At 39.9% G+C, this 18586-nt stretch overlaps 1 protein-coding gene across 1 annotated transcript in view; it reads right to left on the minus strand.

The window, feature by feature from the left end:
- Positions 1-668: 668 nt before the first annotated feature.
- PLCXD3 (phosphatidylinositol specific phospholipase C X domain containing 3) overlaps positions 669-18586 on the minus strand; it is a 105930-nt gene continuing 88012 nt past the window's right edge. The window contains exon 3 of the mRNA XM_034440805.3: positions 669-9681. Within this exon, the coding sequence (XP_034296696.1) occupies positions 9525-9681 (157 nt within the window). The 3' untranslated portion in view covers positions 669-9524. The remainder of the gene's footprint in view (positions 9682-18586) is intronic.

Consider the following 18586-nt stretch of genomic DNA (forward strand, 5'->3'; position numbering starts at 1 on the left):
AGAAAAGTCTTCTTAAGCATCCTTTTTCAGTGCTGCGTGGTAGTGCCTGTGGTGCGCATGCGCACCATGCATGCACGTGCACAGTGAACCGGTAGCAAAGCGAACCGGTAGCAGACCTCAGAGCAGAACCAAACCAAGCCAAGCCAAGCCAAGCCAAGCCAAGCCAAGCCAAGCCAAGCCAAGCCAAGCCAAGCCAAGCCAAGCCAAACCAATATAGCCAGTTGGCTCTTAGAAGGAAGAGGCTTCCTTGCTCTGAGCGGTACTGTGTGTGCTGAAATATTCATCACAGCAAAGCATCTCCAGGAAGCTTTGCATAGTGTTAATTACCTTGCAGGCACATCACCTGTCCTCTGATCACAGCCATCCCCTGCCTGGTGAAGCAGCAGAATACATTTTTATTTGAGTTAGAGTAATTGCTTGTACATTTGCATCTCTTAAAACAGCCGATGAGTTGAGTTGAGTTTCACTCAAGTTTCATTTGAGTGAAACTGATAGCCTAATGTACTTTCAGTCAAAAGCCTTACCAGCTTTTCATTTGTTTACTCATGGTCTTCCAACTACCTATTCCATTGAAGCAAAGGCCATTAAAAACTTAAAATAAAAAAATAAAACATTTTATTTTAGAATCACGTTGTATCAACACATTAACCAAATAATCAAACCAAAAATATGGTTACCAGGGCTTTATTTGACATTTCACTGAATACAAAGAAACATTTGGTCTTTTTTTTTTTTTTTACATTACATACATATTTTTGTAATAAAAATTCACATTTGCTATACAGAACTGTAGGCGGTTTGTTTATATTCTTTATGCAATATTTATTAAAATACCTACATTTGAAAAGAAAAAAAAAGTGCAGCCTAGTAAACCTTTGGTACACATTGCAATTTTAGCCAAGTTAACATATTCACAATTTCCATCCAAATAAAATTAAGTCACTGTAATACATTAGCGGAAAGAGGGAGTTGTTAGAGAAAATTTTCCATTTTTCTGAAGAAGCAAGAAGGACATCAAAACTCACAACTGGTAGCTAGAGCAATGTAAGAATGAATCTTGGCCTGCAAAACAATCCATCACTTTTGTGATTTTCTAATCTTAGAAAAGAAATACAACTTTACTCCAGCTCCAATTAACTGGGGGATTAAGTCCCACTGAAAGCACCACAAGACATTCAACTTCTGTGTTCCATTCATTTTAATGGAACACATCTCCTGATAACATGTGTTCATTACAGAGACCAAGTCTTGATGGAACTTACTTACAAAGTGCTTGTACCCAGAATGGGAAATATTCTGGTTTAAGCAATGGGGAAAGTGATGGCAGATTGAGAGAAAGGTACATTAAGCCACACCACAAATATAGTACTGCAGCTCCTTTCAGAGAAGTGACTGGCAACCTTTGAGAAGCCCAAGGCCATGCTTGACATTTCTTGGATGGATAATTATTGCAGTGGGCAGACCTAAGATACAGAATGGTAAGCATATTTTCTTATATTTTCCTGGAGCTTGTTTAACCATAGCAAATCTAACACAGGCCAATATTTTGTCAGGCCAATGCAAGACATACTTGTGACAATTGGGAAGAAGATGACTACTTATCTAACGTGCTACCTTATTTAGATTGCAGGTAGTCCTCAACTAACGACCACAATTGAGCCCAACATTACTGTTGCTAAGCAAGATAGTTGTTAAGTGATTTTTGCCCCATTTTACCACCTTTCTTGCCGCCACCGTTAAACAAATCCCTTGCAGTGGTTAAATTAATAAACATGGCTGTTAAGTGAATCTGGCTTCCCCATTGACTTTGGGGGAAATCACATGACCCCGGAATACTGCAACAGTCATAAACACGAGCCAAGGGTCTGAATTTTGATCATGAGGATGCTGCAATGGTCATAGGTGCAAAAAATCGGTCATAAGTCATTTTTTCAGTGCTGTTGTAACTTCGAACGGTCACTAAAGGAATTCTTGACTACCTATTCACCACTGGATGACCAGTGAATAGCAGCAAAGAAGAAACTTTTTATGAATCTTTCTGGCCCTGTCTGGGGGTCTAGCATAAGCTAGCAGATTTGCTAGCTTATGCAACGCACAGGGCACCTCACTGCGTACTGCATAACATGTCCATCTGCTGCTCCCAAACTCTGGAACAGAATTCTTTTCAGTTAGGTTCAGCACACAGTGTCTTTCTGCCTTTGCCTTTACAATGATGTAATAATTTTCACTCTTTCCCCCCAGAATTCGCCTTTAAATAATTACCTCCTTGAGTCCTTTGGGAGCCGAAAGATTGGATTTTTAAAAAGGCATACAATTAATGATTAATCCAAGAAAATTTTACATTTCTAGGTGTCAGTTTTAGGCTTTTGCTTGACAATATATCCGGGCTTATACTTATATACCTAATTGTTTTTTGTTTTTTTTTAAGGGCTGGAGAATTCTTTGTATGTGAATATGGTTTTAGGGCGTGATCCAATGGAAGCTTATTTTAGCCCCACACAGGGTACAATCTGTGATTCAGTTCCAAATAGCAAAGTGAAGGATTGCAACCTTAATCTGTCAGTAAAATACTGGAATTTGCTGAAAAGGCATCAGTAAGTACTGAATGCAGGAGAAATCAGTTTTATGTAATGCTTCAGTTGTTTATAGCTAAAGGTATGGAAAATGAGTGGAGTGGCATATTAATTTAATAAATAAATAATAAAATAAATAAAATAACAGTGTTCCTAAATCAGCTTACCCCATTCTGAATGTGTTTTCAGTCACCCAAGACAGAAGCTATGGACAAATTTCTATTCCTATTTGTGAAGAGTGGCTGATCAGTATGAAAATCAATGTATTAAAGCTGTATGTAGCCATTCATGAATATGTTAATTTTCATTGGTTTAGTGCAATCAGTTCTGAACATTCAAGAAAATCACTCAAACCACAAAACAAAGAACGTTTTGTTTTGGGTTTTCTTTTTTTTAAAAAAACTTTTACAATTGATATCCCACTTTTCCTTATAAATATAAAATTCAGATTGGGAGAGTAATAAGGCTAAGATTTACTGGTGGTTATATTAATAGACTTGAGTTTTAAACATTACAGAATTTATCCATCTTCCTTCTGGGGCCTGAACTCAGTCTTCATGCTGGAACACAGACAGATGAATTTCCAAACTGCATGACAAACATGTAATTTAATTTCCCAAGAAACTTATAAATCAATTCTTTCCCCATTTTCGGATGTGAGATTCATGGTTATTATTCAGTATTTATTTTCTTTCAAAACACCACAAGTCATTTTAATGTTTATGATTTTTTAAAATGCATACTAAGGACAACAATCCTTATTTATTATAGGAGCTCACTATAGGAGATCTTGGTCCATATATATTAATCCTCAACCATACATGAAGCTTCAAGATTTCACAAACTCTTAAACAGACGCAGCTTTTAAGAAACACAACCAGCTTTTTCATTTAGAATTAAGTTGCTAATTCTCATAAATTGTATAATGCACACAACCCACACCCCTGCACACATACACGCAAACGTACACAGGGAAACTTACAGGAACACTGGCACAGTTTCAGAATTATGGAGAGGGGAATCACCAAAGTTTCAACAAGTATGTCATTAATACATTTTACACTGCATACAGCATTTTTCTTAAAAGAATCTTGTGATTAAGTAAACAGATACGGTTCAAAACAGTGTAAACATAGAGGCTACTGAAGAATTATACCACACAGATTGTATAATACACTATTAACTTTTGCTTCACTGGAAAGAAAGAAACATCTAAGAAAGTTTTATCATTACAATTACACAAAGCACACTTTTTAGATGGCTGTGCTTGTGTCTCCAGGTGCTCTCTTTGAAATTAAACACCCTGTGAAGAACAAGTCACCTTCAGAAACATTCGGTCTAAAGCTTCCCAACCTGAAAGCTTCTTTTTTATTTTTATTTTTTTATTTTTTGCTTTTTTTACATTCCAGTAAGGGAGACGGTGCTTTGAACTAGTTAAAATCACACTGGATTGAAATAAATGTAGAAACAAAAACACAAAGGCAAACATAGAAAAATATTCATCCTGAACCATGGATTAACAAAGTTGGAAGGCCATCAAACTCAATCGTTCTGATCAGTGCAGGTCTAAAAATGAAAGTGAAGGAGGTCCCAACCACTTCTCTTAGCAGCTTGTTCCACTGTGAGCATCTTTGCCCCTTAATTTTAAATTCCGTGTTATGCACTCTAGGGTGACAGCAGGGGTGAAATGCTCCGAAGTCTGCTATTGGTTTGCTTCGCTACTGGTTCCCTGCACATGCGCATACACGGGGTTTGTCAAATATGTGCTTTGCGCACCCACGTGCAGTGTGCACCAAATGTACACTTCACGTGCAGGCGCACCGCAGGTGCTACCACACAGCACTGAAAAAGGAGAATTAAGAAGCCTTTTTTAAGGTAAGTAGAACAGCGAGGGCGAGGGAAAACAGCTGTGCCGCGTGATTTAGATTCGCTAGAAAGCAGGATTCCCTGCTTTCTAGCGAATATAAATCACGCGGCACAGCTGATTGTCGGAAATACCGGTTGGTCCGAACTAGTAGCAATTTTTTTTGCTACTGGTTCAGGCGAACCAGTAGCTTTTATTACTTCTGGTTCGGGCAAACCGGTCCAAACAGGTAGCATTTCACCCCTGGGTGACAGAGAACAGTTCTTGGCTTTATGTGATAGCCTCAGAAACTGAAGAATGTGATCATATCTCTCTTTAAGCTTCTCTTCTCAAGGCTACCCATTCTAAGTTCTTTCATCTCACAGGAATAAGATTGTAGAGCTCTTATCGTCCTTATTGTCCTTCTTTGAAGTTGTTCTGCTTTGCCTTCCTACGGTGCAGTATGCAGATTTCATTGCAGTACTTAAGGTGCAGTCTAATTAATAAAGTCAATGGTTACTCATGCCATTGATAAGCTATACTACTCTGAGTAAATAATGTTTAATGTGCCCCAAGGGAGACAGGTTTAATCCATGGATCAAGTGTGCCCATTTTGGTTTACATTTTATTAAGATCACCTTTAGCTTTTATTTTAGGCCTAATTTATTTATTAGGCTTTATTTTATTTTAGGCCTATTTTAGGTCTAATTTGTAAAATGCAGCCCCCATCCCTTGGAAAAACTGTGCATAAAGTTTTTCCATTTGTATGAGTATACATTGTATGAGTGTCCTGCTGTGGAAAGACTCAAATGCCAAATCACTTGAATTGGAACTGCAGAATTTTAAAACTGTTATTGCAAAAGTTCCCCATTAAAACTGTGTAGCCTTGCTTTATCCCACTGTGTTCACTTGATGTTTTGTCTCTCACTGATTACTTCCACCAAAGGACAAAATGGGTCTTAACTCTTTTTAATGAAGGCCAATATATCCATCTGTTGTCATTTCCATGCTAGTTTAGATCTCTCTAATAGGAAAGTAATTATTAGTTACACGTAAATATATATTAATTAATGTTTCTATTTTTTTTTCTACCTGTAGTTCAGTAACATCAATAAAACAAGGAAAGATATTTGGTTATATCTGCAGGAGCCATTCTTTGTTTTTAGAGCTTGAATCAAAACTACAAGGGATGCTAATCTGACATCTGAATTATTCCAGTAAATCTAAGATATATTGTACTATAGCTATGCGCACACACAATACATTCTTCTTTTATGACTATTCAACATTAACTCCTTGCAGTGACCTTGACTGTAGGCTGTATACTGGAGTTCTAAGTATCCATCTGTGAAAGAATGTGTGAAGGTACTAGAGCAGGGGTGGGTTCTACTTACCTTTACTACTGGTTCGCATCGTGCCCACACGCACTCTTCTGCGCATGCGCAGAAGCTTCTGCACATGCGCAGAAGCATCTGTGCATGTGCAGATCACTTATGATGACGTCCGGGTCAGTGGGCGGAGCCTCCCACCAGTTTTACTACCTTGCGAACTGGTCCGAAAAGGGGGCGACCCACCACTGTACTAGAGTCATGTCAACTGCCATATTGACAATTTGAGCAGCCCTTCCCCCAAATCTACCTCATATTCAGAAGAGAACAGTGGAGAAGGAACGTTGTGTAAATTTTGACACTGGCATCTAATATTTCATAAGGTTAGGTAGATGGAATATCAGGCGACACCGTGTTACTGAGACTCTTCAGATGAAGGTAGTTAAATGTCATTCTGTGGTTTCAAAGTCTCTACTAGGAATTGGACTCATAGACTTTTGCCCTTTAGATGACTATACATGGCATTAGCTTTAATGTCAGAAGGAATAATATTGTAAGATTCCTCAAATTAGCATCCTTTAGTTGTGAACTCCCATCTTCCCTTGTCATGGATTCTCTAAAGGTAACCCAAACGAATGGCATGGCCTCACCAAGGGCATTCAAATGTTATTCTTCAAAGGAAAGTTTTGAATGTGAATTCAAAGGAACTGGTTGTGATTTGCTCCCAACTGCATGTACATACACACTTGCAAAAGTTGTGCTGCTAGATTGGGTCAAAGGTCCAGGTTGTCTAATGCATCTTTCCAAACAAACTAGTCAGATATTCCTGGAGAAATTATGTTTTGAAGATCTTTTCTCCCTCAATCTTATTTGGTCCTTTGCTCCTTAAAATAATTCTAATAAGGACTTTTAAAAGGAAATTGACAAATCAAGAAAAAAAATCCCTCTGAATTAGGCATTGCAAACTTCTTACATTACCCATTTCAAGCTATGATTAATGTCAAAATTAAGGTCCTTGGTTCTGCCTAAGTACATAAAATACGTTGGGTATAGAGACTAAATGATATACTGTATTTGAGCCACCAGATGATTACAAGTATTTATTGGGATGAGTATTTCCTACATTCATAAATATTTTATCTCACTAATGGTAGCTATTCTGGGAACAGATGAAAACTGACTTCATAGAATTCTTAACCTATGTTAAGATTTAAATCAAAATAAAGAGGAAGGAAAGGGAAATATCCATTCCCTCGGCAAAAGGGGTTAACAGGACACAGAACAACTACTATTAGCAAGTTAATCAAAGTTGTCATTATCAGCAACTTCACCACCATAATTCATGCTGGGTGGGAATCATAGCCCCAGATTAAGGAAAGTTGCTGTAAATAGAATGAGGAATTGCATGAGGAGAAATAGAAGGGGAAAAATCAAAAGCTGAAATGACTTGGAAATGTTCAGATCGTAATATCCTGGAGAGTGGGAAGTTATAACAGGGAAAGGAATGTGGATCTGGATATTAGATGGTAGGGCTTGATATTGGGGATTTGACACAGCGGTTGCCATAAAGAAGAGGGAGTCAACCTATTCCCCAAAGCACCTGAAGGTAGGACAAGAACCAATGGATGGAAACTAATCAAGGAGAGAACCTAGAACTAAGGAGAAATTTCCTGACAGTTAGAACAATTAAACGGTGGAATGACTTGCCTGCAGAAGCTGTGAATGCTCCAACACTGGAAGTTTTTAAGAAGAGATTGGACAACCATTTGTCTGAAATGGTGTAGGGTCTACTGTCTGAGCAGGGGGTTGGGCTAGAAGAGCTCCAAGGTCCCTTCCAATTATGTTATTCTGTTCTGTTAAGACTTCAGCTCCCAGAATTCCTCAGCCAACATGGGCAGTTGAAGTCTACACACTTGAAAGATTACTTGGTGGAATCAACTAATCCACATGGTGGAACCTTCTCCAGTCATAGCAACTGAGTTTGTGCTCAGGAACTATTATTTGTATAAAAGATAAAGGGGCTACAGGTTATTCACTCCTAATTAACATATTTCACTATTTCATCTCTTAGTATTTGGATATTCCCTTATGCAGCAAGTGAGTGGGAGACTTTTCTATTATAATGTACTACAGGTTGTTTTTGTGATTTTAGTGTTCTTTCACTCAGACAATGAAAAATTAGCTTCGTATTATTAATGTTCACTGAACTATTCTGCTTATCCTCTTGAGATATACTTCTCTATTTTTTGCTTCGAACAAACTGGGAAAGTATTTTTCTCTGGATGTTAAAAAGAAATGCATGCTGCTTTTATGTGTTATCAAAATTCATATTTGGAGGTATTAATACTGAGTTCTACAAAAAAAATAGTGGAGTAGATGTGTACCTAGTCAGGCTGAGAGATGATCCAGTGAAATCAATGTGACATATCAGTTCATGATTTCAATGAATCTCTAAGCATGGCTAAATATAGATCTAACCTTATATTATTCTCTATATCCTGGCAGTCTCCAAATACAAAAGAATATATGCAGCTTAAGGTAGAACTGTTGGGTCCTTGGTGCTTTATGAGGTTGGTTTTTTGCTTGCAAACCTTTCATTTACCAAACCAGGTAACAGCACCAATGTGAGTGAATGTGGGATTTGTTCCCTGTTTATATACAGAGCTTATTCTGCCAGTGTTAATGGAGGGGGGGGGTGTCTCCTTGATAGTTCCTGATTAGGTTATTGTTTTCTGTTTGATTATTTGTTTAATGATAATCCTTGCTTATCTGGATATTGATTGCTGGAGAAGTGTCTGGGCTTTGTTTTTTTTCCGTAGCTTTTTTATTATCTCTTTTGAATGCTGTGTAAATATGATTTATCTCTATGTGACTATTGGTGGTCACTGATCCATAAGTAATCATGATTTAGTTTAATAATTCAACTCCTAAAATATTAAAATATATTTAAATATAATTCAAAATATGCATATAATTAAATATGCAGTAAAAGATAAAAATAGGCCACTCTCTAATAATGGTAATGCCATTCTATAGTCTCACTTTAATGCCACTATTCAATGTTTTCTATTCCTTTTTACCCAATAATCAATGGCAGATTGTCCGCCGGTTGCAAGAAGACAAAGTTAGATTTACAATGTAATGTTCCTTTTTTTTAAAAAAAAAATGAAAAAAAAATATTCAAAGTGTTCTGAATTTCCAGAAAATGTACACATAGTAGACAGTGGAGCTAAAACAACTTGGGATTAGTGTTTAATATTGATGGCCTATCCCTTCCACTTGAGCAGAATCAAGCTCATGCCATCAATTAATTCAGCATTAATTAATGGAGTACACTGGCAGATGCTACACCTTGATATGATAATGCACAGTTCTCATCCATTAGCAAAATTCCTAACAGCAATGGGAATTTATTGCATAAAGGACAGTAAATGGCTGCCAGTTATGAATTAAGCTTAGCAGTGATCATACGTATGGCCAAAAGCACATTGGTTGCTGGCAGAATATTTATTAATGGCTTTCTGAATTATGATAACTTAAATAATGAATCCTGACTGGGTTTCAAGAAATACAGTTGCATCAACGTCAGGAAATTATTACACCTTGTAAAAATGTTCCCCTTTTTGCCTATTCTGTTTTGCAATTCCTCGACACTTTCAAAAGAAAATGATAATGTTCAGCATGTGCTTGCAAAATCTGTGGTTACAAGATTACAACCTAACCTAACACAACTGGAAAAAAAGTTCAACTGTGGCGCATGTTGGAGACATTACAGTACTATCAGGTTGTATCAGCTTCACCTTCATCCAAGCTGTAGTTGAGTTTTATGATTGTGCTGATAAACTCGCCGAGTTCTACAAAGTCTGCGGTGACAATGTTGATACCACTTTCACCTGGTGTCTGAGCCTGGACCCACTGCATCATGGCAGGAAGAGCTCTGGAAAGAAAACACGTAATCATTATTATCAAACAAAGCAAAGTCCTGCACGCTATAACAAAAAAAATCAAAAACATTAGCTGCTATCCATTTACATCTCTTCTATTCTCATCTTTTAATTCTGCTAAATTGGATGTGTCTAGTGAAGAAAGGGACACAGTGGCTCAGTGGCTAAGATGCTGAGCTTGTCAATCGAAAGGTCGGCAGTTCAGTGGTTCGAATCCCTAGTGCCGCGTAACGGGGTGAGCTCCGGTTACTTGTCCCAGCTTCTGCCAACCTAGCAGTTCGAAAGCACGTAAAAAATGCAAGTAGAAAAATAGGGACCACCTTTGGTGGGAAGTTAACAGCGTTACGTGCGCCTTTGGCATTTAGTCATGCTGGCCACATGACCACGGAGACGTCTTCGGACAGAGCTGGTTCTTCGGCTTTGAAACAGAGATAAGCACCGCCCCCTAGAGTTGAGAACGACTAGCACATGCGTGCAAGAGGAACCTTTAGCTTTACCTTTTAGTCTAGTGAAAAGGAAGACTAGGGTTGACATGATAGCAGTGTTCCAACATTTGAGGGGCTGCCACAAAGAAGAGGGGGTCAACTTATTTTCCAAAGCATCAGAAGGCAAGACAAAAAACAATGGATGGAACATAATCAATGAGAGAAACAACCCAGAACTAAGGAAAAATGTCCTATCAGTGAGAACAACTAACCAGTGGAATGGCTTGCCTTCAAATGTTGTGGGTGCTCCATCACTGTAGGCTTTAAAAAGAGACTAGACAGTCACTTGTCTGGAATGGTGTAGAGCCTCCTGTTTGAGCAGGGGGTTGGACTAGAACAGGGATCACCAACCTTTCAGACCTCAGGGACCACTAAATTCATAATTTTAAATCCTGCGGACCACTGATATGATCTGCCTAATGACCAGCTGGGTGGGCGTGGCTAGATGGTAATGTGACTGGGTGGGCGTGGTGAACTCGATATCACTCACGTGGAGGGGCTCCTTGCCAGCCTCTACTCGCCCCTCCTCTCCCCTCCCAGCCACTCCTCACCTCCCCAGGCTCCTTAGGGCTCCAACAGGAAGCAGTTGTTGGAGCTAACGAGAAAGAGTTGGCAAAACAGCTGGCTCAGTTCAAATTGGATCTGACCAAGAAGGAGGCTCAGCAGAAGCACCTCACTGACGATTACGAGCATAGGCTTTCCAAGCAGAGGGAAGACCTGTGGGAGTGCAAGGCCAGGTACAAGCACCTGGAGGCTCAGCGGGCTGAGATGATCAGCCAGTTCCAGGCCATGATGCAGTCCCACTGGAACAAGGCCCTCTGCTCTTTGCCACAGCGGCACTTCCTTCTAGCCTTTCCCCAAAGCCCTGCACCAGGAGGCTGAAGCAGACCCCAAGTCGGAATTTCTGTCCCCCTCCAACCCACACAAAAAGACCCAAAAGGGGGAAACTCTCTTCATCAACACAACCATTCATTGCACGTATCCGGTCAAGGGGCCGTAGTTTGAGGCCCCCTAATTTAGTGCAATATAAAAACTGCAACTAATTTTTCTGCAGACCACAAAAATTTTCTTGCAGACCATTAGTGGTCCACAGACCACCAGTTGGTGACCTCTGGACTAGAAGACCTCCAACTTTCCAACTCTGTTATTCTGGTATAAAGCTAACATCAATTTTAAGTGGAATGAAATTAATTTTCAGCACAAATGCAGTTACTTTCAAACATATCTATACTGGGCAACATTGAATACAAAGCACATTCACAGAAATGAATTTTTATAGAGTTGCATTTAAAAATAACTGCAATTTTATGTTGACGTAAATTAAGAAATATGAGGAAATGAGTTTTGTTTAATCTTAAAGGCAAAGAAAACAAGGATGAATGAAGTATCGTATGTATTGGCTTGTTGTCCACTAATCATGAATTAAATGAATCATCCTTTGGGCTGGATTACTTAGAAAGCTGCAGGAAATCTAAAACAGAGCCAAAAAAATTGCAATCTTTGGTTGTGCTGGAGGATGATGGAGACAAAACCACACTGGAGTTTCCAAGTATACTTTTCAGAGAACTCTAGGGTATGGCACAAATATGCAAACCACTATATTTCCTTCTCACACCCAACACGCCTTTTGTTTACTACTTTATATACAAAATTCTCAAAATTGGCCCCAAATAAAATAATAATGATAATAGCAATCGAGTCAAGAGATATAGTAGAAAAGTTAAAGCAGAAAATCCATCTTTCGCTGCATAAAAGTGAATTATGTTGCATGCCTAATATCTTCTTCATTTAACATTGCCCTCAAGAGAAAGTTCACAGGAAAGAATATAATGTAAATAAAACATCAGGCTAAAAGCAAGAAGAGCCTGTAGTACAGTGGACTAAAGCACTGTTATTAACATCTGCTGCTTGCAATTACTGCAAATTCAAATCTCACCAGGCTCAAGGTTGACTCAGCCTTCCATCCTTTCAAAGGTAGGTGAAATGAGGACCCAGATTGTGGGGGCAATAAGCTGATTTTGTATAAATATATACAAAAGTATGAAGGCTATTGCTTAACGCATTGTAAGCCGCCCTGAGTCTCCGGAGAAGGGCAGCATATAAATTAAAGCCAAAAAAAAAAAGAGTCCATAAATTCTGGTCTCCCCTTAGCCACCTGGTGATCTTGGGCCAATCACTCTTTCTCTGTCCAACCCACCAGTGGTGGGTTGCTACCGGTTTGTCCCAAATCGGGTGAACTGGTACCAGCGGCGGCGGGAGGCTCCACCCATCTGCCCAGATATCTCTGCGCATGCGCAGAAGCATCACGCACATGTGTGAGTGCGTGCACACCCATGAACAAACCAGTAGTGACGGGATTTGAATCCCACTACTGCAACCCACCTCACAGGATTGTTGTTGTAGGGAAGATAGAAGGAAGAAGGTATATGTTGGATATGTTCCCCATCTTAAAGGCAGGATGCAAACAAACAATAAATATCTTTCTTGAATAACAGCTCATAAGGAAATACTCCCTTTAATGATCTCAGTGATTCAGATATAGTCCTTTCCCTCTGGGGGAAAGTGCCTTTTTGGTGGCAAAAGAACAGTTGTTTATCCTTCCTTATAATTTCCAGTCTCTGCATGCCTCAGTCCTCGTAATGGCCCTCATTAAGTATTTCAGTCAGGAAAACAGAGACCACGCTGTGTAGCAACTACCCACGTGGTTGAATGCTTTCAGAAAGTTAGAACAGCTATATTCTAAACCCTAAAATTCACAAACATCTTCTGGTTTCCAGATATAAATTAAATAAAGAGGGTGTGAGATGTCATTGATATGCTAATGGCTAACCATGTTTTTCTGAGCAAAGAGACCAATCCAAAAAGGTTAGATACTTAGTATTACAGGTTGTCCTTGACTTACAACAGTTCATTTAGTGACCTTTCAAAGTTACAACGGCACTGAAAAAAGGGACTTGTGACCTGTTTTTCACATTTACAACCATTGCAACATCCCCATGGTCACGTGATCAAAATTTCAGATGCCTGTCAACTAGCCAGTGGTGGGTTGCCCCCGGTTCACACCGGTTCTATAGAACCGGTAGTAAAACTGGCAGGAGGCCCCGCCCACTGACCCCGATGTCATCAAAACTCTTCTGCGCATGTGTAGAAGAGCGTGTGCACGCGCGAGCGAAGCAAGCGCGTGCACACGGCCCCGCTGCGAACCAGTAGTAAAGGTAAGTAGAACCCATCTCTGCAACTGACCCATATTTATGACGGTTGCAGGGTCCCAAAATCATGTGAGCCCCTTTGGCGAACTTCCAACAAGCAAAGTTAATGGGGAATTCAGATTCACTTACTAAGTGTTACTAACTTAATAACTGCAGTGGTTCACTTAAAATAGGGCAAAATTCACTTAACAACTGTTTCACTTAGCAACAGAAATGTTGGGCTCAATTGTGGTCGTAAGTTGAGTTGACTACCTGTATTACTCCAAAAGTAGAAAGAGTTGTGAAAAAAAAAAAGAGTGGGGATAAAATCCAAGAGGTTGAACTTGATTTCGAATTGCTCTTAATAATCTGACTGGATCATAGGGAGTTAAGAGGACGTATAAACATTTGAAAACAGTTAAGAGCGGAAAGAGTTTCTATATCTGATTATGGTATAAATCCTAACTCCTAATTCCTAGTCAGCTTCTCTGTGCTCAATCCTATAGTGGGCTTCCCATTTTAGTTATAATTAAAACATTTATTCCCTCTCAAAAAATTAAACTGCACCATCTGATTGAACGTGCTTCCAAATTTTATCCAGCAATTGCAAAGTGTTGAATTATAGATAAGCCCTTCTGAACCATAAATCTCCCAGTTGCAGGATGCTAATCTGGGGAAATTGGATTTGCCAACAAGCCCATCCATTTGTTTGCTTCTAATTATGTATGTTGTTCCTTTAAAAAAGTTCTTCATGCTGCCAATGCAAAAACAGGATTTTGTGACCAAGAAGCTACAGCTCCCTAATTGCAACTGATAGATTGGGCTAGCAGTAGGCCTAGTGCAGGAAGACAAAATCTGCAAAATGGCAAGTGTGGCACTGCGAGTGAAGTCCTGCCCTTTTTATGCAGACAGCACACATATGTATAAAAGGGGTGGGCTTGTTATTATGACCCAGCACTTGACGTGTTGTAGGATTTATTTTTACCTCTTCCCCCTCTGCAGACACTTCTGCAGATTATGGTAAAGTGAAAAGAGAAGGAAAACCATTCTAACTGCTCTAATATCAGGATAGCTTCTCATTAAACAGTTTCCATTCCAGTTGGAACTGGTGAGAACTCCATCCCGTCCCATCCCATTTATGGCCAAAAGGTCCCAATGTCTAGGGCAGGGTTGGCAAACTTAAACACTCAAAGAGCCACAAAGGTCCTAACCAGAAGACACCCTCCCCCCAGTTCAATTCTGGAGCTGACCGGAAGTCTGGTTCCCCCACCATAGAGTCTCCTCCTAGCTCAGTGTTCTTTTTCCTCCACCAATCCTAACCGAAAGCCCTATCAATTGTAGAGCTGACCGGAAAACCCACATGCCCTGCTTTCCCCCCACAACCGGAAGCTCCTCTCAAAATTGCGGTGCCACCTGGCGACAGGGACCGCAGCAGAGGGATGAAAGAGCCACATGCGGCTCCAGAGCCACAGGTTGCTGACCCCTGGTCTAGAGTAAATTATTATTCAACTTGAAAAATTAGTGCCTAAAACAGCCTTTCCCTTCCCTCTTCATCCCTTTTCTTCATGTCTGATATCTTTAAATTGGAAGCTAGCAGTCAGGGACTGCCTCTATTTTAATGATTATATTCTGGAACATCTCTAGATTGAGAAGCGGAGTGAGGTCTGTTCCCTCAATACAATCTAATGCCCAGAAGGCTTGTGGACATTAGCCTTTCTGGCAACAGAAATGATTCATCACAGCTGTCTTCTGGGATGTCTTTATTACTTCCCCATCGAGCATATAAACCCATTTTCCAGACTCGGTGGTCTCCCATCTTAAAAACATGTAAACATCCCAGAGAGATATAGTAAAGAAGATGTGTATTTAACTATACATATAATAACAGCAGCAAGAATTGTATTTGCACAAAATTGGAAGACAGAAAAAATTCCATCAGAAGGTGAAGTAATAAAAAAGATTTTAGACTCTGCGGAAATGAATAGCTTAACTTTAAGAATAAGAGATAAAGAGGAATCAGTGTATTTCGAGACATGGAGAAGATTTTATATATGGTTAGAAAAGAAATATGAAGATAAGAGGATAGATAAATGATTTAGATAATAGAAAGTTAAATGAGGGAGAGGATAAAAAAGAAATAGAAACCCAGATGACACCAGAGTAAATGAAAAAGGGGGATGGGAGGGGGGGAAAGAAAGAAGACAATTTTTGAGATAAATGTTGCCATGTAGTTAAACAAAAGACTGATATAAAAATGGTTCTTTGGGGAAAGTATTTATTGGATTTATATCATGTTTTTTCTTCTCAAGCTTAAAACAGCTTATATGGGGAGCTCAGTTTGGTTTGGTAATAATAGCATAATAATAGCACAGAGAATAGACTGGGCCAGGCACTCTTTCTTTGACCAAAGTCATCACATAACTTTCCTAGGTCATTTTGTGGGGCCTATAAAGCATGTGTTTTCTGTTGTAGCATCTGCCCTCTGAACACCATGGCCCCTGAGATTTATGTGATTCTGAACTGCCCTCTGCAATACCATCCCCCTGAGATCCATCCAGTGCTGATTTTGCTTTCTCAGAAAGCTTTAAAAACACACTTGTTTTCCTGGGGTGGGGAGGTTAATGGGCCCCCTGAGATGGAGATTATGTGTAATAATTGTTTTCCTTGACTGAATGTGTGTATCAAGTTTTAATTTTCTGTTAGCTACTCAGAGTTGCTGTTGTGAGATGAGTAGTCCTATAAACCAGAGTTTCTGAACCTCAGCAACTGGAAAACCTGTGAACTTCCAACTTCCAGAATTTCACAGAACAGAACAGAATTGGGAGGGACCTCGGCGTTCAGAAATGCTGAGAGAAATTGATAGAAAGAAATTATTATACCTCGCTGCCTCTCTGAATTTTATATTACCTTTCTGCAGTGGTGGGATTCAAAAATTTTTACTACCAGTTCTGTGGGTGTGGCTTGGTGGATGTGGCATGGCTTGGTGGGCATGGCAGGGAAGGATACTGTAAAATCTCCATTCCCACCCCACTCCAGCAGAAGGACACTGTAAAATCTCTATTCCGTCCCCAATCCAGGGGAAGGTTACTGCAAAATCCCCATTTCCTCCTGATCAGCTGGGACTTGGGAGGCAGAGAATAGATGGGGGCGAGGCCAGTCAGAATTTTTACTACCGGTTCTCCGAACTACTCAAAATTTCCACTACCAGTTCTCTAGAACTGGTCAGAACCTGCTGAAACCCGCCTCTGCTCTTCTGTGTACAGCTAAGTAAACATCTAGCAAAATTAAACATATGATCTTCCTCCTTCCTCAAAAGATTTGCATTGCGTGGCTTTTAATGATAACACAGGACAAGATTTATAAAAAGTATGTGTTTTAAATTTCCTTTTCTATTTATAAGTCACTGAGTCTTTATTATAACATCTTCTCTTGCAAGATTCAAGCCCATAAAATGGAATTTAATCAAAAGTTTACAGTTGTCTTCCGTACAATGTTATAGCTGCCGTGCCCTATTTTTACACTATGTCATCATAGAGACATGCAGAAATATATGGAATGTGGATTTTGGTCCTTTCTTATGTCTGTTTGCATTTGTTTTGCCACTATCTCTCTTTCTCTGTCATTTTTTTTAAAAAATAGAACATTTTTTGCCTTTAAAGCAACTTGTTTTGTAGAAATTAATTTCTCTTCCTTTACTTCTGAAGCAAGCCTCCCCACATGCTTTTATTTCAGTCCTCCAGAGAGAGACGTGAAAATTATATTCACTGTCAGATCATTTTTGACTTTTCTTTTAAAAAGCTTGTAGGAAGCTGCCTTGTACTGTTCAGACAACTGCTACATCTTGCTCAATACAAGCCACAACAACTGTCAGGAGATCTTTAGAAATTTCAAAGCATTTATTTAAAGCAGAAATTAATCCAAGGAACCTCTGCAAAGGTTCTCTACCACTGAAGCACTGTAATTGATAGATCGATTTATTCCAGATGTACAACATTTACACACCTTTATTTATTTATTCACAGGTGTGCCTGCGGAGATTGCTTGCTGAGTGTCCCTCCTCCAGGTGAAGTGCTATGAAAAGAGATTCAAAGGCAAGCATTTTCTGTAGGAGATCCCATCCTGCGCAATGCCTTTCAACCAGATCTACGTTCTACACCCTCGGCCCAAGTACAGGTAGTTCTCAATTAACATGGCAACTAGGACTGGAATTAGCACTGCTAAGCAACACAATCATAAAGCACAAAATCCAGTGGTGGGATTCGACATTTTTTACTACCGGTTCTGTGGGTGTGGCTTGGTGGGCATGGCTTGGCTTGGTGGGCGTGGCTTGGCTTGGCTTGGCTTGGTGGGCGTGGCAGGAGAAAGATTCTGTAAAACCTCCATTCCCACCCCACTCCAGGGAAAGGTTACTGCAAAATCCCCATTTCCTCCCAATCAGCTGGGACTCAGGAGGCAGAGAATAGATGGGGGTGGGGCCAGTCAGAGGTGGTATTTACCAGTTCTCTGAACTACTCAAAATTTCCGCTACCAGTTCTCCAGAAGGAGGACCTGACACGACCCCAACTTCTGACTTCCTGCCAGCTTCCCCACTGACTTTGCTTTCACATTGGAAATTGTGATCAGGTGACCACGGGGACAGGGCAACTACTGGAATTCTAAAGACTGATGGTAGCTACTATTTGTTCAGCACCATCATAAGTCTGAAAGTGATTGCCGAACAAGTGATTATGAACCTGATTTCAGGATCCTTTTAAAAACATGCATTTGGAGCCTGGGAGTAAGAATGGGAGATGTGCTTGAATTCAGATGACTGACTGCTGAATTTCTCTCCCAGCGTGACTAAGGTCCTTTAATAGCTGGGTGGGAGAATCTGTCTTTAAGGACAACTGTTGTTTCCCAGAAACATTGATGGTGGAAGCTTTTTCACTTCTTTTACAATGTACAGATGTATAGTATTTACAGGAATTAATAGCGAAAAACCCAGGGGTGAAATCTAACATTTTCCCCTACTGGTTCTGTGGGCGTGGCTTGGTGGGTGTAGCAAGGAAAGAATACTGCAAAATCCCCATTCCCACCCCACTCCAGCGGAAGGATACTGCAAAATTTCCATTCCCACCCCACTCTGGGGCCAGCCAGAGGTAGTATTTGCCAGTTCTCTGAACTACTCAAAATTTCCACTACTGGTTCTCCAAAACCTGTCAGAACCTGCTGGATTTCACCCCTGG

This window comes from Pantherophis guttatus, chromosome 2 (assembly GCF_059756535.1).
Source record: "Pantherophis guttatus breed Tessera chromosome 2, ASM5975653v1, whole genome shotgun sequence".
Taxonomy (NCBI): Eukaryota; Metazoa; Chordata; class Lepidosauria; order Squamata; family Colubridae; genus Pantherophis; species Pantherophis guttatus.